Source organism: Hydra viridissima, unplaced genomic scaffold (assembly GCF_058129835.1).
Source record: "Hydra viridissima isolate aposymbiotic clone 2 unplaced genomic scaffold, HvirCarnegie_v1 scaffold_11, whole genome shotgun sequence".
Taxonomy (NCBI): Eukaryota; Metazoa; Cnidaria; class Hydrozoa; order Anthoathecata; family Hydridae; genus Hydra; species Hydra viridissima.
In genome coordinates this window covers 4,542,503-4,556,599 of record NW_028324310.1, presented here as the reverse complement: position 1 = coordinate 4,556,599, position 14,097 = coordinate 4,542,503, and the positions used below count along the sequence as shown (strand labels likewise).

Genomic DNA, 14,097 nt, shown 5'->3' with positions numbered 1-14,097 from the left:
AAAAGGGCTGAATAAAATAATTTATGAAAGTTATTTTTCATAATAGTAAGGCTATCATCAGACAGGCAATATTTTGCGGCCATTTAGAGCATAGAAATACATAACAAGATAGGCGATGCGAAATCTAAATATGTAAAAAATAAAATTTGCAATATGTTGCAAATCCGTAAATAAATAAAGAATAGCAAAAATAATAGTAAGTTCGTCAGAGATGAATATAAATACGTTAAAATACGTCAGCTTTTCTACTATAATGTAAAGTAATACACTACAATAGTTATTGTAATTGTTTTCATCAAAACAATACAATAGTTATTGTAATTTTATTTCATTAAAACAATACAATACAATAGTTCTCGAATTTTGTTGTATTGTTAGAAAAAAAACAATACAATACTTATTGTAATTGTTTTTCATCACAGCAATACAATACAATAGTTCTCGAATTTTGTTGTATTGTTAGAAAAAAAACAATACAATACTTATTGTAATTGTTTTTCATCACAGCAATACAATACAATAGTTCTCGAATTTTGTTGTATTGTTAGAAAAAAAACAATACAATACTTATTGTAATTGTTTTTCATCACAGCAAAACAATACAATAGTTCTCGAATTTTGTTGTATTGTTAGAAAAAAAACAATACAATACTTATTGTAATTGTTTTTCATCACAGCAATACAATACAATAGTTCTCGAATTTTGTTGTATTGTTAGAAAAAAAACAATACAATACTTATTGTAATTGTTTTTCATCACAGCAATACAATACAATAGTTCTCGAATTTTGTTGTATTGTTAGAAAAAAAACAATACAATACTTATTGTAATTGTTTTTCATCACAGCAATACAATACAATAGTTCTCGAATTTTGTTGTATTGTTAGAAAAAAAACAATACAATACTTATTGTAATTGTTTTTCATCACAGCAATACAATACCAAAATAAATTTTTTTTATTGTTTCTGTAATATTGCAATACAATATTATTGTATTGTAATGTGTAATTGTATTTAATTTTTACAATTACAATTACAATAGTCCTAACCCTAGGTCCATGGTTTTATAAACGAAATATGCAGTTCAAAGGATTACGTGTTTTGAAGATTGTCATCATTCCTGACAGGGGACATCCCAAATGCTGTGATTCCACCAAATCTCAGTAGTTGCGCTTTGGTGCTTTTGTTGATCACATTCTCTATTGATATTTTTCAAAGTGATCTGCTTCCGTTACATTATCAATCAAAGTAGCTTATGTGGGTTATAAAGCGTATCACAAAGACAAAGATTGTAAGAGAGGTAATTTGAATAGAAGTAGTCACTTTTATTATTAGTTGTCATGGTACCAACAGAAAATAATGCTACCATGTAATAATCCTAATCCGACTTTCATACAAACCAAACAAACCTTGGCCTGACTGACTCAGCTATTATGCTTCTATGTACAAGACTAAACTGATTGAAAATTGTTTTAACCATGTAAGTTTAAATTCATAAAACAACGGTTTCTGTCAGAAGTGGGTTTGTCAAAACTGATATGAAAACATCCTTCTTCTTCTTTCTTTAAAAATCTTTGCTCAATAATGTTGACAAATTTACCAAATTCTTTCATAAATTGGTCCCCATCATTCTGTGGACTTTTTGGTAATGAGTAACCAACTGACTCCAATGCAATTGTCAGCACTGTTTGCAATACGGTTGAAATTTAGGCCAGCTAATTTGTTTTTCACCTCGCCATTGGGTGCGATGTCCTTCTTAAATTAGGCCTCGTTGGTGGAGGCAAATTACGAGGAATTACGAGGAATTACGAGGATTACGAGGAATCTTTTGTTTTGATTAGTTTGGAAGTGATTAGACTTAGGAAAAATTTCCTATGGAAACGATTCGTGCCGCCATACAATCATGGCGTCATCGATTATAATTGACAATGGACCGAAAAGGAGACCGATTTGAATAATTCTTGGTATACTTACACTACATATGTTACTTGATCTGTTACTGTAATTTCAGTAGTTTATGTATATTACATTAAAAATAAATTGATTGTGAAGTACTGACAGAACCTTCCGGTCACCCTGTATATATAAGGACTTCCAACTGATGTACAGTGTACAATTGGTCTAGAATATCACGGTAAAATATCCAGCAGTGGTCTGCCAACATATATTTCATCAAAATTCCAATCAAAATTATTATTACAAACTGGACAGCCACAAAGACAAAGGAAGTATTCTTTGTTTTATCCACCTTGCTCATAAAAATGCCAATGTTTACAGATTTGGAATTCCATACCTAATATAGAAACCTGAAGTACCATTAGCATATTATCGCAGTCTTCTTTAAGCGAACAGTATGTGCTATTGAGTTCTCATTGTGTAACAAAAACTGTCTTTAAACTTTTGGTTGAACAAGCGCCACCTGATAGGCTACATAAAAAAGCTTCTGAAAAGGCATACTCTGTAACGCTGCAGTAGGAAACAAGATCATCTGTTTTGAAGAATGTGGTTAAAACCAAAATTTCTTTTTATGATAACTAAGAAGTTCCGCTTATCCTTTGAAAAAGTCAACTCTTTTATTAGATGACTAAGTGTCTGCGAATTGTTGTATCCATCATTAGGAATGTCTGGATTCTGTAGAAGAGCTTTGTTTTCCGTTAGATATACTCTTTTCTATCTACATTTCATATTGTATAGATCAGATTCCATGTAGTGATAGAACAAGAAATAGAAACTTAACGTCATGTGTTACAGGTTTAAGAGCTGATTGCAAATGATTTTATTTGTTCTTCGCAGTATTCATAGGTATTAACTAGTCAGAAACATCAATCATCGTGGGGAGCTGTTAGAGATTCTTTTTTATACTGAACTCTTTCACGTTCGGTATAAAAAAGAATCTCTAACAGCTCCCCACGATCCAGTGATAGCAACAAAACGTTACTACTTTGAAACAAAACAAAGTTATTACACTAAGATTAGTGTATTATACGTAAACTGTATGTAAATTTATATATACCTATATATAAATTTAAAAAACAACCAAAATCCCACAAAAATACTCAGGCTTATTTCAGAAACTAAACGCACAACTTGATTGTACATTTTGAAATTAACGTTTAAAATCTTTAACTATTTAGGTTGATGACAAAAAAATCCTTGTTCATCAACTTTACACAATGTATATAATCATATAGCTATAACTTTGCACAATCTATATAATCATATAGCTATGACTTTACACAATGTATATAATCATATAGCTATAACTTTGTAAATTCAAAAAGAAATTTTCCGCCTATCTTTTAAGATAAATTTATTTTCTAATCAACGAAAAAATAAACCGGATTTAAAACTAAGTTTATTTTTAATTATGAGTTGGCAAATAAAATGTTGGAACTTGAAGCAAGAAATAAAAAGTAAAAAAATGTATAAACGTTAAAAAATATATTAACCTGTATTTAAATCTCTGGAAAATTTTCTTCCAAAATATTTTCTTCAAATTAAAAAAGAATATCTAGCACAAAATGACAGTTCAATAATTCTTCACAAAAATGGCAAAAGAGATTTTTAAAAGAGATGCTGATACCCAAGATTAAAACGTGCGCACACAAAACGCACAGAACTTGCGTATGTGAAAACACGTTTTTGGCAGGAAATTAATACGCGCGAAGCTTATTTCGTAATATGAAAACTAGCCTAAAGGTAACTCGCATCTAATAAAATTATATAATACACATAAAAAATCAGAATATTTTTAAAAATTTATTTAGATAGCTACAATAAAAACTCCTTCAATACAAATTAATAATTTCCTGCTCTTCTTTTCCTAAGTTTGCCTCAGTCAAAAAGTCGAATTTAGGTATGATTTGAACAGCTTCGACTATATGTTTGCTTGTAACCAAAGTTGGATCTAAAGTTGTTCTGTTATTTTTGGTTGCCATAAAATTGGCTGTACGTAGTAGTTCTGATGCGAAAGATTTCATTGCAGTGCGTAGCATAATATGCAGAACTGGAGCTTTAATGCCTTGAATAGTTATAAAAGGGAGATGGATATTAATCATACTTGCACTCTCGTATATCCAATCTAATTGTATGTTAGAAGCTATTTCTATATCAGGCTTCTTAGATGCATGTTCTGTATTGTCTACTGTATCTGTTAAAATGTCAATAAATGCACAGTTGTTTATACCATCAGCATTTTTCTGCATTTCCAAACTGGATAATGATTTTTCTTTTTCTTTTAGAGCATTAATATAGTTTGTAAAAGAAGTTTTTGTATTAGTTTCTTCTATTTGATTTAAATTTCTGCAGCAGTCTTTACTTGCTTGGATACCATCTGCTTGTAACTTTCCACAATAGTAACAAAAATGATTTACTGAATTTATATCTACAACTCTTAAATTAATTTCTGAAGGAACATGTCCATATCGTCTACACCATAACATAATCTGTTTTGTTGTTGGAACACTTAGTGTTTTTGAATAGACAGTTTTATATTCAATAAAGAGTTTCTTTATAAATACAGCTCGTTGCCATTCACATGCTCGACGTTTAGAGAAAGACCAACTAGCATACTTTTGAAGTGACTCACAAGAAAAATAATTCAATCTTAAATCCTTTTCTGAATCAAATAAAGGTGCATCTATAACTAGTTCATGCAAAATTGATATAGTATCAAGATCAGTTATACCAATAGTTAGTTTATTGTTCTCTAAAGAAGAATTGCACGACAATAATTTTGAACTTAAAACACTTTCATTCTTAGCTAAAAGTAAATGAGTAGGTTCAACTGTAGAAATGATATTGTTTGGACTTTTAAGTTCAGGCACTGTTGCTAAAACATGCAAGGAAGTAGGATTAGCAGAACAAGATGAAGCTACTGGCTGTTTTGATGAACTTTCTAAAATTGAAACATTTTGGTTAATGATTGGGAAATCTGAAGCAATTTCATTATTATTATCGCTTGCATGTCGATGTAACTCTAACTTCACAATGGTTTCAGCTCCCAATGTCTGCAAACCTGTGTATGTTTTATCAAGTTTTAGATTATGAATAATATCAAATCTCTTATTTCTTATGTCTCGAAAATGCAACTGCACTCGAATAGGAAATTCTCCCCAACCTCTTCTTGTCAACTGAAAGGGAGGTGAATTAATTTGTATGACATCATTAGGAATATAGCTTGGATGAAGAAAAAACCATACTGACTTTATATAGGAAGATATATCTGCATCTTGAGCTGGTCCACGAACATAAACCATCCACTTATGTGTAGATTTGTCATTCTCTTTGCGAGTTTCAGCAAGAAGGTACTTGGATACATTTCCTACAATGACTTTTTTTTCAACATAAAATCGATTTGTTGAAACAGGCTCTGAATTGTATTTATATTTGCTGGAATTGTTCTCTTTAACGTCACTTGTCTCTTTTGAATTTAGAGTTGAATGAAATGGATCTTTTTCTTTAAATGACTTCTCTTCAAACAACTTTTTAATGGGTATTACAGTAGATTGAAGTTCATTTTCTTTTTCTCTTTTTTTTCGTATTCTAGCAGGTAGAGCTTTTGCAACTGGTATCAATTTTTCACCAGAACCATAGTAACTAGCAACAACATATGCTCGCAACCTATCAAGTAACATCTTGTTCTGATGAATGCGACGTTCTATTTTATTGATTTCATGGTCTTTAACACTTATTTCCTCATTAAACTGAGATACAAGTATGCTCCTGATTTTGTCAACTGTCTTCTTCTTTGAATCTTCAAGTTGGATTTGGTTGCGATCAATACCTACTTCATTATGAAACTCGTTATATGCAGGATCTTTATCTTTGTCATTATAATTGCAAGCCATTATTAAGAAGCTAATATATAAGATTGAAAATTTATTTATTATGGCTCAAAAAAAAAACCTCTTCCTTTTTGTAATTTAGAAAAAAGTGAAAAGGAAAATAAGACAAATGCATTTTTCATAGTAAGATAAGGAGATATGTTACTTTAATAAAGACATTTTCGCTAGAACATTTTCTAGCACACAAAGATTTTGTACATTGTCATATAGCTAAGTCTACCTACCTACAACTATTTGTAAGTAAGCCATTTGCAATCTTTTATTTTACTTTTATAGAGAAACATACTTTAAGAAATTAAACTAAAAGAAAACTTTAAAAATGTACCTACTTTTGTAAATGATTTGCTAGCTAGTATACCAACTGTAACATTACAAATGTTTTTCGATCCACATGAGATTACTAGCACCCCCCTCCCCCACTCTTACAGTTTACGCACTTACGCTTAGTAGACTTAGTAGCACGACAAAACATTTAAGTACCCGTAAAATGGGGGGTTTTTTAGGGTCGATGTTATAAAACATTTTACGTCCGAAATGGATTCCGACGCTAGCTTGGAGGGGCAAAAGTCACTAAAAATGTCGGAATAGTCGATATTTATGAAATAAGAATGATATAGTTTGAGTAGTTTTGAAGATCTTATTTCATAAGTATTGTACAATTCTGACTTTTTAAATTTCCTATTTGAAAGGGCAAAAAGTCACTTAAATTGTCCAAATTGTGAATAGTTTTCGAATTGTTGTGCAATGGTTGTGCTACTTTAAATTCTACAATTCAACGATAAAACTTGATGAAAAAATTGCCGTTGTATGTAAACAGTTTTCGATAAATTATCAACTTTATATATTTCTTTATGCTTAAAACTTAATAGACTTCGAAGATGCATCGGTAAACGAAAGCTTAGTTTTTTGGTGAAATAGTTTTTTTTATTTGGTTCCAAAAAAAACCATTGAATATCTTGCTTTTGGAGCATTGGTACTAGAGCTGAAATTGTTTAATGGAGAATTCTTTTGCATATGCTTAAGAATGGCTCCTAAAAGATTGGAGCATCTTTTAATAATTAAAAAATAATAATAATGATAATAATATCGTCCAAATAAAGATTCAATAAGCCCATAGCAACGGTATATAAGCCCACCGCAGCGATAAAAAAGCACATCGCAACGGTGTGTATCTAAGCCTCTGCAAAGTCAGGTTCTCCTTATTACAACAACAAAAGATTTTATACTACGTAGTTATTAGCAATGTGTGATGATGAGAACTACTTTCTATGGTCGACGCTGGAACAGAAGAGATGATAATTCTGCTTATTAGTTGAAAGTGCATTTTGGGCAGGTTTTATGAAGGGAGAGATTAAAATTGATCAGGAGCATCTAAAAAGTACCTTAAAACTGTCCTCCGTGTTTTTTCGGAGATATTTACACTATGAAATTGGTTGTTAAAACATAATATCAGTAGAAAAAAAAAACACTTCGCTTAAACAAAGCGGTTTTACTATTTTACAGAAAACGAAGGCTTTTTCTTTATATACTTTAACTTTTCGTGTCGTCACCTTCATCCTTTTTAAAGGGGTTTTCATTCGAAGATCTTTTATTTCATTCAAGTTATGTGGTGTAACTTTTTTTTTAAAAAAAAGCTTTGACTAAAATATTTGATCAAGAGAAAAAAACAATCTTCTGAACTTATACTAATTTGTTTGTTTTTAAATTTAAAAAGCTTATTGGAAGTTTGAAGAACAACACCTCCACTAAAATGTATTCTGTTAATTGACTACTAGAGGCAATGATTGGTAGACCATAATTTCAGTTGCAATTTTACCAAAGTAACGGCGCAATTTAAATCACGGTCTACCAATGTTAATCAAGTGCATTTTCTTTCTCGCATCAAGATACGTTTCTTTTCACATAAACAAATATTAAATAAACAGAAATAACTGAAGTGCTTAGCTTATTATCCACTCGCTGTTAATCAAGCTATTCTTTTTATAAACAACAACAGCGTTTCATTGTAGGGATATTTTGATCTTTTTCGATCATTTTCCATCAAAAGGATTGACAAAGTTGTCCCCACCGAAGCGGAAGCAAAATCTGCAATAACATCGATTAACTTAGTATTAAATAAGATAGAAACATCGAATTAAAAATCACAAGAAATTTTAAATCATTTATCGTTTGCGAAGGTCAACACATCACAAGAAAATTTATTCACTGTATTTCAAAATACCTGGAAATAGAGGAAGAGTTTTTGATAAATCGAGCAATAAGATTGTTAGTAAGCTATTTATTACTTGATCGTTGCGACGATGACAATGACAAATACACGATGCACATAATGGCATAATCAGCGTGTAAATCTTCAAAAACGCAAATAAATAACAAAAATATGCAACAAAAATATCGTCAATTTTCTTAAGATTACAGTTGGAAGACGTATAGGAACACTAAGACGACGGGAACACTCCTATTACTTTTATATCCACATGTTTTGTATTAACAAACCAAAAATGTGTAAAGTGTTTCATCAACAGAGTGAGAAAATCCAAAATTTCTTATCAAATAAAGCTTTTTTTTCAAGAAGCGATAAATATCCTTGATACCATTCAAAACTATATTACAAAATCTTATGGAGCTGAAGATCTTACGGAGTTTAATATCAAATAACTTTAGATACAACGCATAATATAGTAATCTGTTGGATGATATGGGAAAACATAATGAAGCTTTAGAAATTTATTATTGAGTTGATAAAATACAAACTGATATTTTAGAAACCAATCATCCATCAACATTGGTTACAAAACAATGTATAGCTATCTGTTTAAATAGAATGGGAAAATTTAATAAAGCTTTAGAGATTTGTTATCAAGTTGATAAAATACGAATTGATATTTTAGGAATCAATCATCCATCAATATTGTGTACAAAAATTAACATAATAATGTGTTTGAAAGATTCTAAAATCTGGTTAAATTCATTATGTTAAAATATTTTATTATATTTCATTATATTGTTAAATTAATGATATTATATATGTTTGTTTTTGTTTTTTTTAATTTTAGAAAAAGTATTAATGATCTTTTATCGGAAGTTCTTCATTCAACGCTTGATTAAAAGTATGATGATGATAGAAGTGGTGAATGATGGGGGAATCCATAACAAATTAAACTGTTGTATTGAGTTAATGAATAAAGTTTTCAAATGAATGAAATCTTGTTCCTAGTTAAAATGAAGATTTTTATGTAGAATTATATAACAAGTTTTATGTAGAAATGCATGTTGAGTTTCATCTGAAACTACATGACAAGGTTCATGTAAAATTTGATGATATGTAGTGTTAAATGACATGCTTCGTTACTTGTAACTTACCTTATAAACTCTGAATTGTTTGTGCTATATCCTTACTCCATTATACTTTTGCGTGATTTTAAATGCTTCAAAAGATATACTTACTTTTAAATACATTTTTTTAGTTGCACCTTAGACAGATTTTTTTTGTGATTAAGTTACCACCTGCTCTACCTCAAGAATTTCTTTATTCAGACTTTATTTCCTAGTATTTCTGAAGAGTTAAAAATGTGCAGTGAGATATAAAAAAGGTTATTAGAAAGTACAGTATATATACCCAGCTAACACAAAATGTTCAAGAAACGTTCGTAGAACTTCATAAACAATAGGGCACGTTCTAAGAACGTTCTAAGAATGTTTCCAACGTTCTTCGAACGTACTTGAAAGCTTTGTGTTAGTTGGGTAGAAGAGGTAATTTTTGGATGCTGTAATTATATACTTATTTAACGAGTTAAATAGAGCTGTCGATACTTAAAAAATTTTAAGATTATTTCACGATATCAACTTTCAGAAAACAAAGGCATAATAATACTGATAAAGAATCCAACGATAATTCTAAACCTGTATAAATGATATTCAAAACTAATTTCTGCTAATAAGGCAGCATAAATAATATGATAATATATAACTAGAAAAAGATCAAATAGTAGGAAAATTATCAACTTATTGTTTCTTTAAACTCCTTTCACCTCATTTTGCATCATCAGGCAAAAATTTCATTTACTAATCCTTGATCTTCATTCTTACCGAAATGGGTTTGAGAATGAGAAATGGGTTTGACACAAAATGGATTGTGGTAACAACGTATTACTAAAAACATACTTTAAAATTTTTAAAATAGGACAAAATTTGGTTGCTGATGTCAAACTAGTTTAAAAGGATTAAATTGTATGAAAAATATAAATAAATATGAACAGAGGTTTTTCCTTTAATAGACCGTCGTTTTAAGGACTTTGTACGCTTTTTTAAGGAATTTATACGGACTTTTAGGGGTTTTATTCGAACTTGAAAAATCTCCATTGCAGGTAACCTCGTTTGGATTTTTTCACCAATTTGTGAAAGTGTTGATCCAATATTATCAATCGCTGAAATATTTATAAAGTAAATTTAAAGTCTAGATAAAAATCAATGAACTAAAGAAATAGTTAAGTTGAGAGAAAGAAAAAAAAGCGACTAATAATTTGATTCAAGAACAATTTTCTGAGAAATACAAAAAAAAAAATTTGAGTAATATTTCTTTGCGTGTATCGTATTTCTTTGCGGGTATAGTATTTCTTTGCGTATATCGTATTTCTTTGCGTATATCGTATTTCTTTGCGTATGTCCTATTATTTAGAAAAAATTCAACAAACCAAAGTAACTTGAAAATGTTTGTCAGAGTTTCTTTTCAAAAACTTGTTAATGCAATACATTATTCTCCTTTTATACTAAACGTTTATACAAATGGGGGATCAGTAGTTGACCTATTATCAAATGACCAAACTTTTATATCATTTCTGGTTAGAATGCATCTCACTATATCTATAAATGATATTATCTATATAAAAAAAAAAAAACAGGTGTACAAATTCTGCATAAATTTCTTTAAAGATCCTTCATATAAAATTAATGCGTTTAGCAATAGATAAGATCTTTAACCCACCAATCGAAATTAAGGTTGTTTAACAACAACAAAAACTATGCGCTTGATTTAAAGTTCTCGCTTACTTGTTCAAAAATAGGATCAGTTTAATAAACTCATAAAAACTAATAAACTCATGTAATATTTAAAATCATACAAAGTTCATTTTTGACCTTTTTAAATAAATAAACTCTTTATGTGTGCAAAATATTGCATTGAAATTCTATTACCGAAAATTAGATAATACTAGATTCAACAAGATAAACCAGAAATCATGGAAATCACGGAAACCATGCACCGAATTAAGAATTGTCTATAACTTTTTACTTAATAAATATTCTTAACAACTGCAAAAAAGCACTAAAATCATTTTAAAAATAAAAATAAGTTAAAACATAAACATATATACATATATATATATATATATATATATATATATATATATATATATATATATATATATATGTATGTATGTATATATGTATGTATGTATGTATGTATGTATGTATGTATGTATGTATGTATGTATGTATGTATGTATGTATGTATGTATGTATGTATGTATGTATGTATGTATGTATGTATGTATGTATGTATGTATGTATGTATGTATGTATGTATGTATGTATGTATGTATGCATGTATGTATGTATGCATGTATGTATGTATGCATGTATGTATGTATGTATGCATGTATGTATGTATGTATGTATGTATGTATGTATGTATGTATGTATGTATGTATGTATGTATGTATGTATGTATGTATGTATGTATGTATGTATGTATGTATGTATGTATGTATGTATGTATGTATGTATGTATGTATGTATGTATGTATGTATGTATGTATGTATGTATGTATGTATGTATGTATGTATGTATGTGTGTATGTATGTATGTATGTTACATAAACTTATATCAACGCGTATTTAAAAAAAATATAAATGTGAGTGTAGATTAATATAAAAAAATGACCATTAATACAATTATAATAGCATCAACACATAGTTTATTTGGTTTCTGATATTTGAAAATTTGTTTCAGCAGCTAATATTCAAAATAAAAGAAGCACCTGGTCGATGAATCATTAGGAAAAATAATATCCGCAGCTTTTCTATCTTTAATTCCAACATAATTAAAAAGGAATTTTTTCTTTGATTCATGACCATTAAAACCAACTCAACTTCCAAAGTACCGCAAAGGGGATTGGAAACGTAGTTGATTAAAACAAGTAGAATAACATTTTCTAGTTTAAAAATGTTTTTTTGAACAATAGTTTTGATAAGACATTTCTCATTGCGTAATATGAAAGGAAACCATACTCATATCAACAAACCTATTCTTTATAAACAGATGAAAAATATAGACGAATGCACTCCTGCACTGAAACAAACAGTGTGGTATTTAATTATTCATTTGCATTCGTTTTTGAAATTATCAATTCAAGACATCAAATTTTGAAACAACTGAGTTAAAAATTGGCAATCCCCTTTTTTTACAATATATTCAAACACATTGGTAACTTTAGTCAAGAAGCAGTCTTTACAAAGTTTTTGGAATAAAAAAAACCTACGGTTTCGCCAGTAAAACTCGTTTTTTTAAGTTCAAATAATATGTATAATCAATAAATTTATATCTTATATTAGATCTTTTTACTTATCGGATCATGCATATCAATAAATAGAATTGAAGATATAGCTCTCATCCCAGCAAGCTAGAAACAAGCTTGATTGTTGTTGGGTCCTAAAAACTTTTCTTTATATAAAAAAAGACTTTCATGCTTTATTAATTAGAAGAAAATTTGAAGAAAATTTGAACGCAAAACAAAATGCAAGTTTAATGGAACGCTACTGTAAATAATTATGCTTTTGATTTTGAGTTAAGGTTCCATTTATCGGTTTTGTTTGAGAGAATGGAAGAAAACGTAACACTTTTAATGACTGTTTTGCCGTCGACGAAACTTTTCGGTCAAGAATTACAAACTCAAAAATCATTTGCAGCTGTGGACATAATCCTCTTAATATTATTCGCGATTATTTTAGTGTTTGGTACAATCGGTAACGGATTTGTACTTTTTTACTTCGGAGTAAAAGATAAGCCTCTTGGAATGGCGACAGAAAAACGAAGAGTTTCAGAATTTTTGTTTAGCGTGCTTGCCCTTGTAGATTTCTTTGCTTCTGCTTTGAACTCTCTCTTGTACATGTATTGGACTGTAACAGATTACAGATGGCACTTAGGTTACTGGAGCTGTAAAATACTAGTGCCTTTAGGAACAGTCGCAACCACAATGTCTGGTGGAATCATCGCCGTGTTATCTTTCGATAGACATCGCGCAATTGTTTATCCGTTTAAAAGCCACTTCAAACTTTCACACATCAAAATAAGCCTCGTTTTGGTGCTGGTTTACGCTCTGGTCATGAACGCGTACTATGCTATAAATATCTCTTTAAAAGGCGAACAATGTCTCGTAGACAGTTCAAGCAACAAAGCATACAGCATCCCAACAATTATTTACTTTTTAGTAAACGATTGTACGTTGCTGTTTGTTATTAATTTTACCAACTATCGCATATTTTCAAAGAGGCTTCATCTAAGCCCCACTAGCACTCTGATGAAAATGCTTGGTAGCAACGCTTGCAAACGACGCAAGAAAGATAACAACAGAATAATTCGTTTATTAATCGTCATGACAATTGTCTTTTTTGTGCTGACATTACCAAAAGATATTTTGCAGTTTGTGTCTCTCATATCATGGCTGGTAGGTTCAGGTATACACACATCAAAAGCAATTCTTATCTGGAATTCTTTTTTGAAAGTTTTTAACGTAGCGAACTCATGCGTTAATCCTATAATATTTTACGCAATGCACGCAGGATTTAATGGATTCATTAAAAATTATTTTTGTAGACGGAAAACTCTACGAGACAGGAGAATGAGCCTAATTGAAATGGCATCTTATGTTGGCAGCCAAAGTGTTATTTAAAATGCATTGAACTATTTATATACCTCAATTTCATTAACAAAAAGCATGCGCGTGTAGTTATTTTTTACATGTGAACTTACAAGAAGAGTTTTTAGTACAATAAACTGGAATTAAAAAAAAAAAACGATTGTGTTTATTATAAACGATTCCTTCAATGGAAAAATGTAAAAACCTTTTATTGTCAAAATTTAGTCGACTTTGATTTTGAATGAAACATCGAAGTTCATTGACTGAATTTAGTCTTTTATTGTAATTTACACCTTATAAGAATTTTTATTTGCGTTTTTTCTGGATCTTGTTT

The 14,097-nt window shown here is 29.6% G+C and overlaps 2 protein-coding genes across 3 annotated transcripts; one reads left to right on the top strand and one right to left on the bottom strand.

The window, feature by feature from the left end:
• Positions 1–3,749: 3,749 nt before the first annotated feature.
• Positions 3,750–6,317, bottom strand: LOC145191325 (uncharacterized). 2 transcript variants are annotated; one of them, XM_090066076.1, is made up of 2 exons: positions 6,173–6,317; positions 3,750–5,860 (listed from the first exon to the last, which is right to left on the bottom strand). In XM_090066076.1, the coding sequence occupies exon 2, from the start codon at positions 5,848–5,850 to the stop codon at positions 3,790–3,792; it is 2,061 nt and encodes a 686-aa protein (XP_089922202.1). In that variant the 5' UTR covers positions 5,851–5,860; positions 6,173–6,317; the 3' UTR covers positions 3,750–3,789. The 2 variants fall into 2 exon arrangements, with proteins under 2 accessions (XP_089922202.1, XP_089922200.1); XM_090066074.1 differs by having other exon boundaries at positions 6,177–6,295.
• A 6,288-nt stretch (positions 6,318–12,605) lies between these two features.
• LOC145191342 (C3a anaphylatoxin chemotactic receptor-like) lies at positions 12,606–13,960 on the top strand. Its single transcript, XM_080068416.2, has one exon. It carries the CDS (start codon positions 12,726–12,728, stop codon positions 13,794–13,796), a length of 1,071 nt encoding a protein of 356 aa, XP_079924542.2. The 5' UTR covers positions 12,606–12,725; the 3' UTR covers positions 13,797–13,960.
• Positions 13,961–14,097: the final 137 nt, after the last annotated feature.

Bases quoted from the DNA above. Each gene is read 5' to 3' on its own strand.
- LOC145191342 (XM_080068416.2), top strand. From the start codon at position 12,726: ATGGAAGAAAACGTAACACTTTTAATGACTGTTTTGCCGTCGACGAAA.
- LOC145191325 (XM_090066076.1), bottom strand. From the start codon at position 5,850: ATGGCTTGCAATTATAATGACAAAGATAAAGATCCTGCATATAACGAG.